Below are 14,586 nucleotides of genomic sequence, written 5' to 3'. Positions count from 1 at the left end.
GGATGCCATGGGGCCTAGCAAGCAGCTCGATACAGTAAAGTTCAGATGAAGATTTCTCGTCTGTAACGAGCTCGCTGCGCACAATTCGGACGCGTAAGGCAAACCAGCGATACAGTCTCCAGTTTTGCGCGTCCGTAGCGCTTCTTAAAACAGACGCGTAACCCTTCCCGCACCCGGCATGTTAATGAACGAATTAGCTGTATAATGAAGGAATTAGCTATTCCCCTCCGATACCGTAACGCGCGCTCAGGTTATCTCATTAGTAACGCACTGTTTTGCCGCGGCCGTAACATGTTAGTTTACCGCCTCCCCCTAGTAGGAGTTAGGACTGTGAGTCTAGTAACAAATCCATCGACACCGCTTAAGACACTCAAAAACAATAAAACACAATTTAAAAAAAAAGCCATACAGAGATGATCGAGAAAATGTAATGATGTGGGACACACAAAACCTGTCAGAAGAAAAAATAAAAATTTTTAAATACCTGTCAGAGGGCCGCGTGGGTCCAGGCGGCGGCGGGAGCCGGGTGGTCGCGTGTTAAATCTAGGCCGCGGGCAGGTGGGCGCCTGTTCCAGGCGGCAGCGGCGGCGGGGGGACACGCGTTAGTTCGAGACGGCCGGCGGGCGGTCGCGTGTTAAATCTAGGCCGGGTCCGCACAGGCGCGCATTCATTCACTGCCGGTGGGGGCTGCCTCCGGCAGCCCCCACCGGCAGTGAATGAATGCGCGCCTATGCGACCCCTGCGATTCGGCACTCATGGCGTGACATCACGGCATGTGACTGCCTTCAGCGCCGAATCGCAGGGGTCGCACAGGCGCACATTCATTCATTCATCCAGGCGGAGGAGCCGGCTGCTTTCGCCACCGGCTCCTCCGCCTGGATGAATGAATGCGCGCCTGTGCGACCCCTGCGATTCGGCGCTCAAGGCAGTCACATGCCGTGATGTCATGCCATGAGCGCCGAATCGCAGGGGTCGCACAGGCGCGCATTCATTCACTGCCGGTGGGGGCTGCCTCCGGCAGCCCCCACCGGCAGTGAATGAATGCGCACCTGTGCGGACCCGGCCTAGATTTAACACGCGACCACCCGCCGCCCGCCAGCCATCTCGAACTAACGCGTGTCCCCCCGCCGCCGCCGCTGCCGCCTGGAACAGGCGCCCACCCGCCCGCGGCCTAGATTTAACACGCGACCACCCGGCTCCCGCCGCCGCCTGGACCCACGCGGCCCTCCGACAGGTATTTAAAATTTTGATTTTTACACTTCCTGGTGCCTGTCATTTCAAATGTCATTTGAAATGACAGGTACCAGCGCACCCAGGTTACTGTATAGGCGCTGTATTAAGCGCCTATACAGTAAAATGGGTTACGCGGGCATAACCCTTCCCTACCGCTTTAAAGCCGCGGCATGCATTTGCATGCGATTAGAGGAGAGTATCGGGGAGTTAGTGAAGAGAACTGTGCGTGCGGGGAGGAGGGTGCGCCTGACACTACCTCACTGTATCGACCTGAAGGTTAGAAACTGATGAGATATTGCTTGTTTCTTTGAGTGAATCGAGTTTGCCAGTAGGGAAAGTGTGTCTGCCCGATCCTCGGGTAGAAAAGCTTTTGAAAGTATGGTGTTCAATTCCACTCCTATGAATTGAAGCTGGTGAGACGGAATGAGATGGGACTTTTGATAATTGATGAGAAAACCCATGGAACGAAGTAGAGTAATTGTTCGACTGAGAGAAGCCAGAGCTCCTTGTTGAGATTGACTTCTGATGAAACAGTCGTCTAAGTAGGGAAAGACATGGACACTTTCTTCGTGTAAGTGTGCTGTTATTACTGCCAAACATTTGGTGAATACTCTGGGAGCAGAGGCAAGTTCGAATGGTAGTACTCTGTACTGGAAATGTTGATGGCCTACCATGAAAGCGCAGATACTTGTGATGAAGGGGAAATATTGGAATGTGAGCATAAGCGTCTTGAAGATCCAGAGAACAAAGCCAATCTCCTGTTTGAAGTGAAGAAGTGGAAGCATGGTTCCTAGAGAAACCATCCTGAACTTTTTTCTTCAGAAATTTGTTGAGATTTCTGAGGTCTAGGATGGAACGTAGGCCTCCTGTTTTCTTTGGAATGAGGAAATAATGGGAATAGAATCCTCTGCCCTGCTGAGTGTTGAGCACCGGCTCTACAGCTCTGGCTCTCAGAAGGGTGGATAATTCTACTTGTAATTGGATTATGTGATTTTCGCTTAGAGAAAGAGGTCTCGGAGGAAAACCTCTTGGAATTGAGAGGAAATTGAGTTGGTAACCTTGAGATATTATTGCAAGTACCCATTGGTCTGTTATTTGTAACCAATGGTTGTAAAAGGAGGAGGATACTCGACCTCCTACCGGATGCTCTGGATGAGGATTGGAGAGATGGCTTCGGTCTCTGGGAAAGGCCTCAAACGCTAGCAGCCGGTCCCGTCTGTGGCAGAGGTTGAGGCCTAGCCGCCTTAGGTTGTCTGGGCTGAGCTCTTTGTTGTGGCCTAGAAGATCTGCCCCTTGATGTTGGAGGGTAATAACGCCTCTGTCGATAGAAGGGCCTCCTAGGTTCTTTTCTTTTCGGCCTACGAGTTGACTGTGTAGCTGGATCCTGTGGAATCAATGAAAGTTAACACAGGGTTTCTGTGTGCTCTTTCAATTGAGCAACTGCATCTTGTACCTTGGAACCAAAAAGGTTATTGCCAAGACATGGAAGGTCAACTAATTTTTCTTGGACTTCAGGCCTGAGGTCCAAGGCTTTAAGCCATGCCCAACGTCTTGCACTTGTTCCAAATGCAGCCACTCTGGATGCTGTTTCAAAGCCATCATAGGCAGCACGAACTTCGTGCTTGCCCGCCTCTAATCCTTTGTGGATAATTGCCTGGGCTGCTTCTTGATGTTGCTGTGGCAATGATGGTATAAACTCTTGCATCTGTTTCCACAGATTTTCTTTGATATTGAGTCATGTATAATTGGTAATAAGGATAAGGATATTTTAGAATTTAACATGGCTCCTTGATAAACCTTCCTTCCCAGGGAATCCAAGAATCTGATCTTTTCCTGGGGGAGTTGAGGAATGTGGTCTTACCCTTTGACTTCTTTTGTGCAGATTCTACCAAAACCAATTGGTGTGGAAGCTGTGACTTTTGGTAGCCAGGAGCAGACTGCACCAAATAAGTTGTGTCCATTCTTTTATTTACAGCAGGCACTGAGCATGGATGCTCCCAAAGCAGATGTAGGTCCAGAAGGATGTCATGGACAGGTATGGCTACTACTTGCTTTGGAGGGTCTACAAATTGGAGAACCTCCAATGTTTGTTGCCTTGAATCTTCCTCTGTCACCAATGTGAAGGGTATGGTGTCTGCCATATCCTGGATGAAATTTGTGAATGATAAATCTCCGGTGGATATTTTCTTCCTTGGGTCTGGAGGTGACATGAAATCTTCAGATGAAGTGTCTGTGTGTCCTTCATACCAAGTATCGTATGGATCTTCAAGGAGATATTGGGAGAAGATCTAGGCGGACGAGGAAGCCCTGAAGGACCTGGGTGCGGGTCATCGAGGGGTATCCCTTCAGGGCTGTTCTTTCCGAGGCTTGGGAGGAAGAGCACAGACTACCTTGCTAGTTCTGGATGTCCTGGGTCCCCAGGTGTGATTGGCATCGATGGTATCAGGGCCAGTATCGAAGATTGCATCATCGATGGTCGTGCCGGTATCACTTTAGGCTGTGGTGCGACATCGACTGAGTAGTCTGCATCGGTGTAGGTACCGGCTTCAGTGGAATCACCGGGATCGGCAAAGGCGCCGGAATGGGCATCTGCTCCTTAAGGGCCTGGATAACCGCTTGCCAGATAAAATCCGACAATTCCTGTGGAACAGCTGGTGCAGGCAGAGCAGCTGAACGCAGTGGCAGTGTCGATACTCCTTCCACAGAGCCCTGTGGAGGTTCAACTACTGGTGTTTCTTCGCGAGGTGAAGGCCCTGGTGTCGAGGGAAGCGGTGTTTCCTGAAGTTTTAGCCACTTAGTGGTCGGTTCCTCCGGGGAGAGAAGCGCCGCAGGAGTCTATGTCTATGACAGTGTTTCAATCGGTGTTCGATCACTGACCTTGTCGATGCTATCGATGTCGTTGGATTGTCTCCGGACGACGTTTTTTCAATATTATTCGTTTTGAGACTCCGACCCGAGACAATTTTGTTGATGTTGAGGGAGAAGGCAAAAGCTGTGGATGGAAAAGATGTTCCATCTTCTCTTGGCGAAGTTTTCTTCCCGGAGTCATCTCTGCACATTTAGGGCAGGTTGGGACATCATGTTTGTCCCCCAAACAAAAGGACACACTCAAGGTGTGGATCTGTAATGGATATTGTCCGATTACAGATAGGACATTTTTAAAATCGGTAGCCATTTTCAATCGACAGCCGTCTATGAAATGAGGGAAAAATTATGACCAGCCAGTAGAAATCTGAGAGATCCCTTGTGGGAGAAAATGAATGAGAAATAAATGACTTTTTAGTCAGCAAACACTGAGAAAAAAAAAAAAACTCACAAGGCTCCTTGCTCCGCGATGCCTACAGCAGGGTGGAAAAACGAAGACTGAAGAGAGACCCCTGTGGCAGAGAATATCATGGCATGCTCAGTGGCCTCACAGGGCCAGTCAAAAGTTTCTAGAAACTCGACAGAAAGTTTTCCATTCCAGGGCTCCATTAATGATGTCACCCATATGTGAGGACTAGCATCCTGCTTGTCCTGGGATAATAAAAGCTATTCGATGCATGTGTTAATTCTTGTCCTTTTATAGATGAAACAAGTTTCAGGTATTATTCTTATTATCTGCATAATTCTAATATTTTAGCAGTGAGATAAGTGTGGATTTTTTATTATTAACTTAATGTGATAAGTGTGTGTGCTGATGTTCTGTCGCCTGTTTCCTCTAGCCTTTATTCTCCATTTTCCTTGAACGCTCGTCTAAAAAGCCAGGTTTTCAAACTTTTTTTAAAATGGTTTGAGGTCTTTTTGTAGTCTAATCTCAAGTGGCATGGTGTTCCATAGTACTGGTCCTGCTAATGATAATGCCCTCTCTCTCATTGAGTTAGTCTTGCTGTCTTTATGGAAGGAATGGTAAGGAGCGCTTTATTGGCTGACCTCAGGTTTCTATGTGGGACATGTACCCATAGTGCTGTGTTCAGCCAGTCTGCTTTTTTGTCATGTATTAATTTATGTATTGTACATAGAGCTTTGTACTGTATTTTGTGTTCTATGGGCAGCCAGTGTAAGTCCGCTAGAGTATCTGTGATGTGGTCTCTTTTTTTTTTTTACCAGTTAATATTCTGCTTGCGGTGTTCTGTAGTATTTGAAGTGGTCTTAACATTGTGTGGGGTAATCCTAATAGGGCGTTGCAGTAGTCCGTGCTAGAGAAAGTCAATGCTTGGAGCACTGATCGAAAGTTTGTAGGTTCTAGTAATGGTTTTAGTTTCCTTAGAATCATGAGCTTTGCATAGCCTTCCTTTACTTTTAAAGATATGTGTTGTTTCAGACTGAGTTCTGTATCTATTATTACTCCAAGGTTCCGTACCTTTTCTGTTAGTTCTATTTCTTGGTTATTTTTAAGCCTTCTAGCCTTAAAGTCCAACACACAAACCTGAAATACTTCCCTAATCCTCTTTTCTGCTGTACTGATCACCCTCAGTCTCTGTAGTATCCTCAAAATGTTTAACTGTATTCCCCTGGTTACTCCTCTCTGGACGCCCTCTACCTCTGATTTTTCTGGTATGGAGATAACCCAAACTAAGTCCTGACCACTTTAATTCAAGTCTTGTGTTGGGAAATACCATTTTTATTTTTATTTATTCAGTTTCTATGCTGCTTATTCACAGCTCAGGGTGGCTTACAAAATTCACATACACAGTGCTTCTTTAGTTAAATAAAATTATTAAAGAAAAAAAAACCAGAACAAATGGAACAAACAGATATGTCCTGTCCTGCTCTGGAGCTGGAGACCTCCCCTCCAAATCATGTAAAGGAGACTTCACTAACTAACTTTCTCAATTTCTAAAAAGGAGAGAGAGGCAGCACTCTGAAACAAGCCCCACAATGAATGGATAATTTCAGAGGTCTTTTTCTCCAAAATAAGCATTTTAACTGAGTCTTCTTTTCACAGGAATGCAAAGACATAAAACAGGGAGAGAGATGGGGGAATGTCATGGAAAGAGATCACAAGCACTCACCCTTTTCTTTGGCAGAAACAGTTCGCTCTCCTCTGTATCAGTGTCCTCAACCTCTTCAAAGGTCACTTTGCGTTTGGACATGTCTCAAATAATGTAGGAGCGTCTGCTGGACAAAAGAAGGGTATCGGGGAGACAGAGAAGATCAGTATGTGCAGTTGCTTTGAGTTTGCTTCTGGTAATGATATTAAAACAAACTGGTTGTAGACCTTCTCTCTTTTCTAAAAATGTCTCTCCACCATCTGACCCACCCTGATTGCGTTATCAGACACCTACAGTTCCTCCAACCCTCTTCTCTCTCATCAGGCTGAGCAGAGATGTAAACAACTACAGAGAGGAGAAATGGAAAGGAAGGGAGAAGGGAGACACAGATCGCAGCAAGGGACCTGAACTCCCTGGGTCTGCAATCAGAAGAATCAATTTTCTATTAACGCCAAAGATCACTCTGTCCAAGAGTTATGTACATCTTGGGGAATGTAATAGACCAAGCCCACCAAACCTCCACTGAGAAGCAGATTGCTCAACTCCCTACTTACATAACAAAAAAAAAAAAGGGAAAACTAACAGAGTGAGACATCATTAGTCAATCCTTCCCTGCCTTTATTGTACAAGTATGAGCCAAAGAAAGATTAGCTGTGTCAGCTGGCCAATTTATTTATTGCTTTTGTATATCGTTATCCTGTAGTCCAATCACAATGAGTAAAATAATAAAAGCCATAAATGCAAACAAATTAAAATGACATATCTTAATAAAGTAAAACAAATAAATTAACAAGAATTAAGAAAAAATGAAACAAAAAATTGAGATCATAACATAAAACAGATCAAAAGATGCGTATCTCATTCTTCAGCAAATTATTTAACTTCCTTGCCGCGATAATATTAAACTAATCAAAACCCTCAAAAGCTTTTTTGAAAAGCCATGTTTAGGTATTTTTTAAAAATCATAAAATCTGTTTGTAGCCTTAAACCAGTAAGTAAAGAAAACAATGGACGAGTCACTCTTATCTGTGATCTTCTCCTTCCCCACCAATTTCAGACTTCACACTTTCCAACTTGCTGCACCACATCTGAAATAAACCTCATGAGTTGGTGTGTCATGCTCCCGCTATGGCCATATTCAACTCCAGTTTAAACACACATACCTTTTTAGGCTGCTGTTTAAATCCTAACCACATCACTACAATAATTTCCCCTAGACTTATGTCTGTTTTTCTCAATTAGATTGAAAGTGCCATAGAGCAGAACTGGGTGTATGTAGATGGCATTGCATTTATCTACTACCACTTTAGAAATAAGTGGTAGTAGCAGCAGATAGTCAAGCAAGCAAAAATGCAAAAAGAACACTGCAGGCTGCAAATCCCAAGCTGTTATTTAAAAGGGTGAATACCACCATCAGCGCGCCAAAAAAGTCTATTGTGGAATCAGCTTTGACTGTTCTTCAAAACTATAGAAAAAAATTGAGAGGAAAAAAGAATTCTCTATTACACCTCACACAATCAGTAGAGTTCATTTAAAACTTTTCTATACCGACTTTCATATACAATATCAAATCGGTTTATATGGAACTCTGGTAACTTACACACGGAAGCAGAGGCAAAGGTACAATAAAACAGGGGGAAAAAAACCTTGTAGGTGGAAGGAGACAGATAGGGTAGAGATAAAGAGTGATAGCGGAAATGGGATGAATTGCTCGGACATAGTTTCGGTTACTTAGCGGGAGAAGGGGGTCAGTTCAACTATTGGTCTCATAATACAATGATTTTATACAGTGATTATATAACAAAAGGGATTATATACAAGGTTTATACACCAGGCTATAGGCAGAGGATTATATACAAAGTTTAAAAAAAAAAATATATTACGGTATATTATATATATATATATATATATATATATATATATATATATATATATATATATATATATATATATATATATATATATATATATATATATACACACACACCACACACTACACCACACACTCCGTGGTTATTAGCAGAGGGTGCTAAACAGTATCATCTACAATTCGGAGGTAAGGGAGGATAAAGAGGGCAAGGGAGGGGGGGGGGTTTATATGCAAGATAAGAGGGACTGAGTGCTAGAGGAAGGCAGGGGGGAAACGGGAAAAACTAAAAAAAGGGGTGAGGGATGGCTACATCCTGAGTGATGTGGCTGAGGGGGCTAAGTGAGAGGCTTGTTTAAACAGCAGGTTTTAGTTTTAGAGTTGGGACAGACTTCACAGGACCTTACTGGGTTGGGGTGACATTTAAACAATATTGTAATGTTATTGGTAAATATATAACAGAGGTCCGGTGGCTGCTCTGCAGATCTCCACTGAAAGCATGAGCTTTCTCTGAAAATGAAGTGGCCTACTGATCCTGCAGCAGAAGAGGACCAGAAGGCTCATTCTTGCATACCTTACCCAGCAACCTCGGGAGAGGACTCCAGAGTCATCCTGAGAGATCTAGACTTCATGCTTCCAGAAACCCAAACCCCTTGTACTCAAGCTCTATTATACAGTTACTACAGATTTTATGCAGAAGGAATTTAATTCAAAACAAGCATCAAATAGATAAGAAACTAGTAGCTATAAGTAGATTAATTGTAGTGTATTGAGCATCATTGACAGACAAATATAAAATAAATCAATAGACTAAAGTACTTTAAATTAGCTTTACATCCCTACATCTTAGAAAGTTTAACTCTATAACAAATCAACAAAAAAAATAGAGATAATAGTCCAGCAGCGAGATGGATGTTTTCCAGTCTTTTGCACTGATTGCCAAATGTATGATTATCTCCCAGCTGGCAAGAGGTCAAATGTTTGTGCTAAGTGCAAAGAGCTCCAAGCCCTCAGAGACAAGTCAAGATCTCTCGAGGCTACAGTAGAAGACCTGGCAGAGCTAAGGGAGACAGATGTATATAGAGGAAACCTTCAGGGACATAGTTGAGGTCCCTGTAGCTATCTTGTGAGGAAAGAGGTTACCTCGGAGAAAAGCACCTTGGTGAGGTAGGAAAACAATTCTGTAGTTAGAACCTATGCTCAAGGTGATTTAGTATCCTTTCACACTAAGGATATGTCTCCAGGGGCATGTGCCCAGGAAGGAAGGGTTAGGATGGCTGTTGTAGTTGGTAATATTGATTATTAAGAAGGTAGATACCTGGGTGGCTGGTGGGCATTAGAATCACTTGTAACTTTCCTGCCTGGTGAGAAGGAGGCAGACCTCACACGTCATAGAAAGGATTTTAGATAGTGCTTGGGGGAAAAGCCAGCTGTCTTAGTTCATATGAGTAGCGACAACCTAGGATAGTGCAGGAGGGAGGTTCTGGAAGCCAAAGTTAGTATTTAGAACCCAGAGGCAGGCAGATCTCCAGAATCTTAAAGCATAGATTGAGACAATGGGTTTTAGATTTATTAGCAAACTGGCCATCATTTTGGGGAAGGGGCGCCTTTTCCGAAAGGATGGCTCCACTTTAACAAGAGAGGAACCAGGCTGATGGTGGGGGGGGGGGGGGGGAGGGAAATCAGACACTCGCTCAAATAGCATGGTGTCAGAATGATGTATTTTTGAAAGATACTAAGAACAGCATGGTAAATTCTTATTTGTTGAGTTTTTATATACAGTCATTCGTGCAGCCATCATAACAGTTACAAAAGATTCAAACAGAATACAGATAATTAAACATTGCTGATCATTGCAAAAAACAGTGGGAAGGAAGACGGGATGGGGGAGAGGGGAGGGCGTAAAAGGGAAGTAATGGAAAGAAAGGGAAAGGAGGATAGTAACGGTATCGAGATTGTTCATCTTAGAGGCAGTCTTTGTGTTTCTTATGAGTTCATAGTGGGCATGATAATGGTTGTTGCTGGTTGCTGTTTCTTCTTGCGTGGGTTTGGTTGGTAGTACCGATTGTTATTAGATCGTTGCTTTAACTGATTGTCAATGTAGACTTTGTGGAAAAGCATGTTTTTAGCTCCTTCTTGAATGTTTTGATGTTGGTTTGTGTTCTCAAATCAGGTGGTAGGGCGTTCCATATTTTTCTTATGTACTTATCCTAACAGAGAGATTGCAATAAATGCTAAAGTGGACCAGGTGCCTTTAAATAAAGCACAGATAGAGCAGAAAGATGCCAATTATCTCTGTTAACTGATAAGCAGGTTGTTAATATACAAGCCAAAAACATACTTTATTCAAATGCTAGAAGTCTAAAAAATAAGATGGGAGAGTCAGTGTATAGCACTGGATGAAGAGGTAGATATATTGGGCATCTCAGAAACCTGGTGGAAGGAGGGTAACTAATGGGACACTTATACCAGGGTACAAATTATATCGAAAATGTTAGGATGGTTCAAATTAGTGGTGGCGGGGGTGGCACTATATGTTAAAGAGCAATGGAGTCAAACAGAATAAAAAAGTTCTGCAGAAAACAAAAATGCAATGTTGAATCTTTATGGATGGAAATTCCAGGTGAAAAGGGGAATAACATAGCAGTGGGGGTGTATTAACATCCTTGCTCTTGAAATAGAACAGGACATAACACTCAGCTTTATTAATTTGTTTACTGTTGCTAGTACCAAGCAATTGTCTTTGCCAATGATATACATTGAAATAATCATGAATGAGTTGAGCAAACCAACTCTAGGGCATAAACTTGAATGATATCAAGACATCTGGCAATGTAAGATCCACTCCTTGTAAAACCTTTTTTTCCTCACAAGAAAAGCAGGATGGTAGTCCTCACATATGGGTGACATCACAGGATGGAACCCATCACGGAACACTTCTGTCAAAGTTTACAGGGGTCCCCCTTCAGTCTTCTTTTTTCCACACAGCAGTAGCCACGCTGTTAAGGAGCTCTGCAGAGATTAGACAAGGATTTTCCTCACGGAATTACTAAAATTATAATTTACCCCATGGGGTCCCTCCTTCAACTTTTTCAAGCCGCAGTCCTCCAATGAGTTTTTTACCCTTTTTCCATTCCGTCGATTACCATCGAGTTTGGCCCTCACGGCCTACTGGCTGTCGACCGTACCACAGCTCAATTTTTTCATGGCCATGGCGTCGGGGTTCTGCTGGTGCCCGGATTGTAAAAGCACCATGTCCATCACAGACCCCCACAAAGTCTGTGTAATGTGTCTCGGATGGAGCACGATGTCCTAACGTGCACCAAATGTGCCCTAATGACACCAAAAGGTCGCAAGGCCAGAATGGAGAAGATGGAACTTCTCTTCCGTGCTCAAACCCAAACGCTGTCTATTGCATCGACGTCGTCAGAACCAGCACCATCAACTTCGCGCCAGTATCTACCTCCGGCCGGAGACCGTCCGGCATAGACGACCTCTTGGCCTTTAACACCTTCTACTCCCCCTCAGGATCATGGGGATCGTAGAGATAAACATTACCACCAGCATCGAAAGTCTCGGGCCATTGAGGAGCGAAATCATTGACCTCGCCATCGTCCAAGCCACCAAAGAAACCCCGTCCAGAAAAGGCACAGACCTTTTCGGCGACCGGATCACTGAGGCAACTCTCACCCGACAGGGTTTTGGGAGCCGCGACTCCGCCTAATGGTGGTCGCTCTGGCTATGCCTCTGCCTCCATTCTGTTCCGGAGCCGGGGCTGCTTGCTCCATGACTTCTGAGAAGAACTGGACCGGATATTTCAGGAGGCCCATTGACAAGGCGATGCATCACCCTCCAAGTTCTCTTCTGGCACAGACACCGTTACCGATTGCGGAATCGACCACCGAACCCGATTCCAGCAGCGTTGGCACTGCTGCTCTCGAGGATGGAAGCGCTCATGGCTGCTTTTCCACCGATAGACCCTGGGTCACCGATGCCTCCGGTGCCCTCCCCACTTACTTTGTCATTGGGAGGAGAAACACCGTTCCCGCATCCCTCCATCAGGAAGTTCTGCCGATGCCTCAGCCATCGATGCCGATAAGTCCGTCTGTGCCACCGATCCATCCATCGGTGCCCTCTATGCCTGCACCGGTGCATCCAGTTATTCCTATCGAGTCCTTCGGAGCCCAGACCAGGACTTTCAGGGATCCCACTGCCCGACCTCTAGTCCTTAGAAGAGGCAGGTGCTGATCCCTATGATACCTGGACTAATGATTATTCACCAGACACAGATGATTTGCCTTCACCACCTTCACTTACTGAAAGCAGAAAGCATTCTCCTCCAGAGGACCTTTCCTTTATAAATTTTGTGACTGAGATGTCCTGAATTGGTTCCCTTCCAATTACAGATGGAACAGGACGATAAGCAATGATGGAGTTGCTACAATTCCTGGATGCTCCCAAGGAAATAACCTCCATCCCTATCCACCAGGTTCTTCTGGATCTCCTCAAAAAGAACTGGGAACATCCTGGCTCTGCTGCTCCAGTCAACAGGAACAGCTGACACCAGCTATCTTCGTACAGTCAGCTACAGGCTTCACAAACCTCAATTGGATCACCAATCTGTGGTTGTAGAATCTGCCCCAGAAGAGAGCAGGATATCAAAATCTCAGACTTCCTTTCCTCCAGGCAAGGAAACAGAAATTTCTAGATGCCATTGGTCGCCGTGTCCTTCCAGGGATCAATGCTATCTCCAGAATTGCCTCTTATCAGCTCTATATGACCCATATAATAGAGAGTCTTATTTAAGCAGATACAAGACTTGAATAGACTCCCTGCCTCAGCAATTTCAAGATCACTCCAAACCCTAGTAAACAAGGTTTTGAGGCAGGCAAGCATGATATCAGATTCTATGATATCTTCGACACTGCTACCAGGGTATCTGCAGCTGCTATCTCGGCAAGATGATGGGCCTGGCTGAAGTCTTCCGACCTTTGCCTGAAGTACAAGAGATTATCTAATTGCCTTTTGTATGAGATAATCTGTTTGGTGAGCAGAGTCAACGAACAGTAGCGGAACTCACAGGACCATCCATGAGACCCTAAGACAGCTCTCTCTGGTGGCCTTCTGAGTACTCTTCAAAACAGCCCTTCCGAAGGACTCTAAGAAGTCATTCCTTCCGCCGAAAATCTTACCCGCCAACAACTAGAACCCGTTCTACGAGACAGTTTAAAAAAAAAAAAAAAAAAAAAAAAACACACTCTCGTCAGACACGAAAACAAAAACCGCAAGCAGCTCCTCAACCAGGTCTAGCTTCCGGTTTTTGACTCCTGCATAGAGAGCAACAGCCAGCTTCCATTGCCCCACATACCAGTGGGAGGTCGATTGTGCCATTTCAACAACAGGTGGCACTCGATCACCTCAGACCAGTGGGTCCTGGCGATAATTGCTCAGGGTTATCATCTGAACTCTCTCTCCATTCCACCGGACTCCCCACCTTTACAGACGTGGGAGAACATCCGATCACGCCATCCCTTCTGGAACAGGAGGTCTCCCCTCCTCCTCCAGTCCAAGGCAATAGAACCAGACCCTACTCTCAGCAAGGCCAAGGGTTCTATTCCCAGTATTTCTAATCCCCCCCCCCCCAAAAAAAAAAAATCGGGGGGGGGGGGGGTGTTCATCCAATTCTGGACCTACGTGCCCTCAACAAGTACCTCCAGCGAGAGAAGTTCAAAATGGTAACCTTGGGATCTCTTCTTCCTCTTCTACAAAGAGGAGACTGGCTCTGCTCACTAGACCTCCAGGACACATGCACTCATATCGCGATAATTCCATCCCATCGCAAATACCTGAGGTTTCTAGTAGGCCCCAAGCACTATCAGTACCGAGTGCTTCTATTCAGCCATGTGTCTGCACCACGAGTCTTCACAAAATGCCTTCTCGTAGTTGCAGCCTTCCTCAGGACTCAAGGTGTTCATGTCTACCCCTATCTAGAAGATTGGTTAATCAGGGCTCCCACTCAGCAAACTGCTCTGTCATCCCTACATCTTACCATACACTCTAATTTCACCCGGATTTCTCGTCAACTATGACAAATCCTATTTAGTCCTATCTCAAACCTTATCGTTTGATTGGGGCAGACTTTGACACCTTGCAGGCAAAGGCTTTTCTGCCTCGACAGCGAGCTCTCACTCTCGTCTCCCTCTCGCACATCAGCTGCAGTCTCAATACCGCATGACTGCACTCCGCTTTCTCATCCTCCTGAGACACATGGCATCCTCAGTTCAGGTCACGCCAATGGCCCGCTTGGCCATGAGAGTCATGCAGTGGATTCTAAGGTCACAATGGACTCAATGCATTCAGCCCCTGTTGACCATTGTTCACGTAACCAACTGACTCAGTCTCTCGCCTGGTGGAGAAATCAGGTCAATCTCCTCCAAGGCTTGCCCTTCCAGGCTCCAGACCCTCAAATAACTCACCACCGATGCTTCCAACCTCGGCTGGGGAGCCCACGTG

General features: G+C 45.1%; 1 protein-coding gene across 7 annotated transcripts in view; it reads right to left on the bottom strand.

Annotated features, from left to right (window-relative positions):
- Window positions 1–14,586, bottom strand: part of CD2BP2 (CD2 cytoplasmic tail binding protein 2) — a 209,745-nt gene that overhangs the window by 129,045 nt on the left and 66,114 nt on the right. For 2 of the 7 annotated variants that reach the window (XM_029580446.1, XM_029580450.1), the window contains exon 2: window positions 6,228–6,333. In XM_029580446.1, the coding sequence (XP_029436306.1) occupies window positions 6,228–6,308 (81 nt within the window). In that variant the 5' untranslated portion in view covers window positions 6,309–6,333. Of the gene's footprint in view, window positions 1–6,227; window positions 6,417–6,475; window positions 6,494–14,586 lie in introns of those variants that run through there. The other 5 variants (XM_029580447.1, XM_029580451.1, XM_029580445.1 and 2 more) reach the window with 3 other exon arrangements.

This window comes from Rhinatrema bivittatum, chromosome 16 (genome assembly GCF_901001135.1).
Source record: "Rhinatrema bivittatum chromosome 16, aRhiBiv1.1, whole genome shotgun sequence".
Lineage (NCBI taxonomy): Eukaryota > Metazoa > Chordata > Amphibia > Gymnophiona > Rhinatrematidae > Rhinatrema > Rhinatrema bivittatum.
This window is presented reverse-complemented; position numbering and strand designations above follow the sequence as displayed.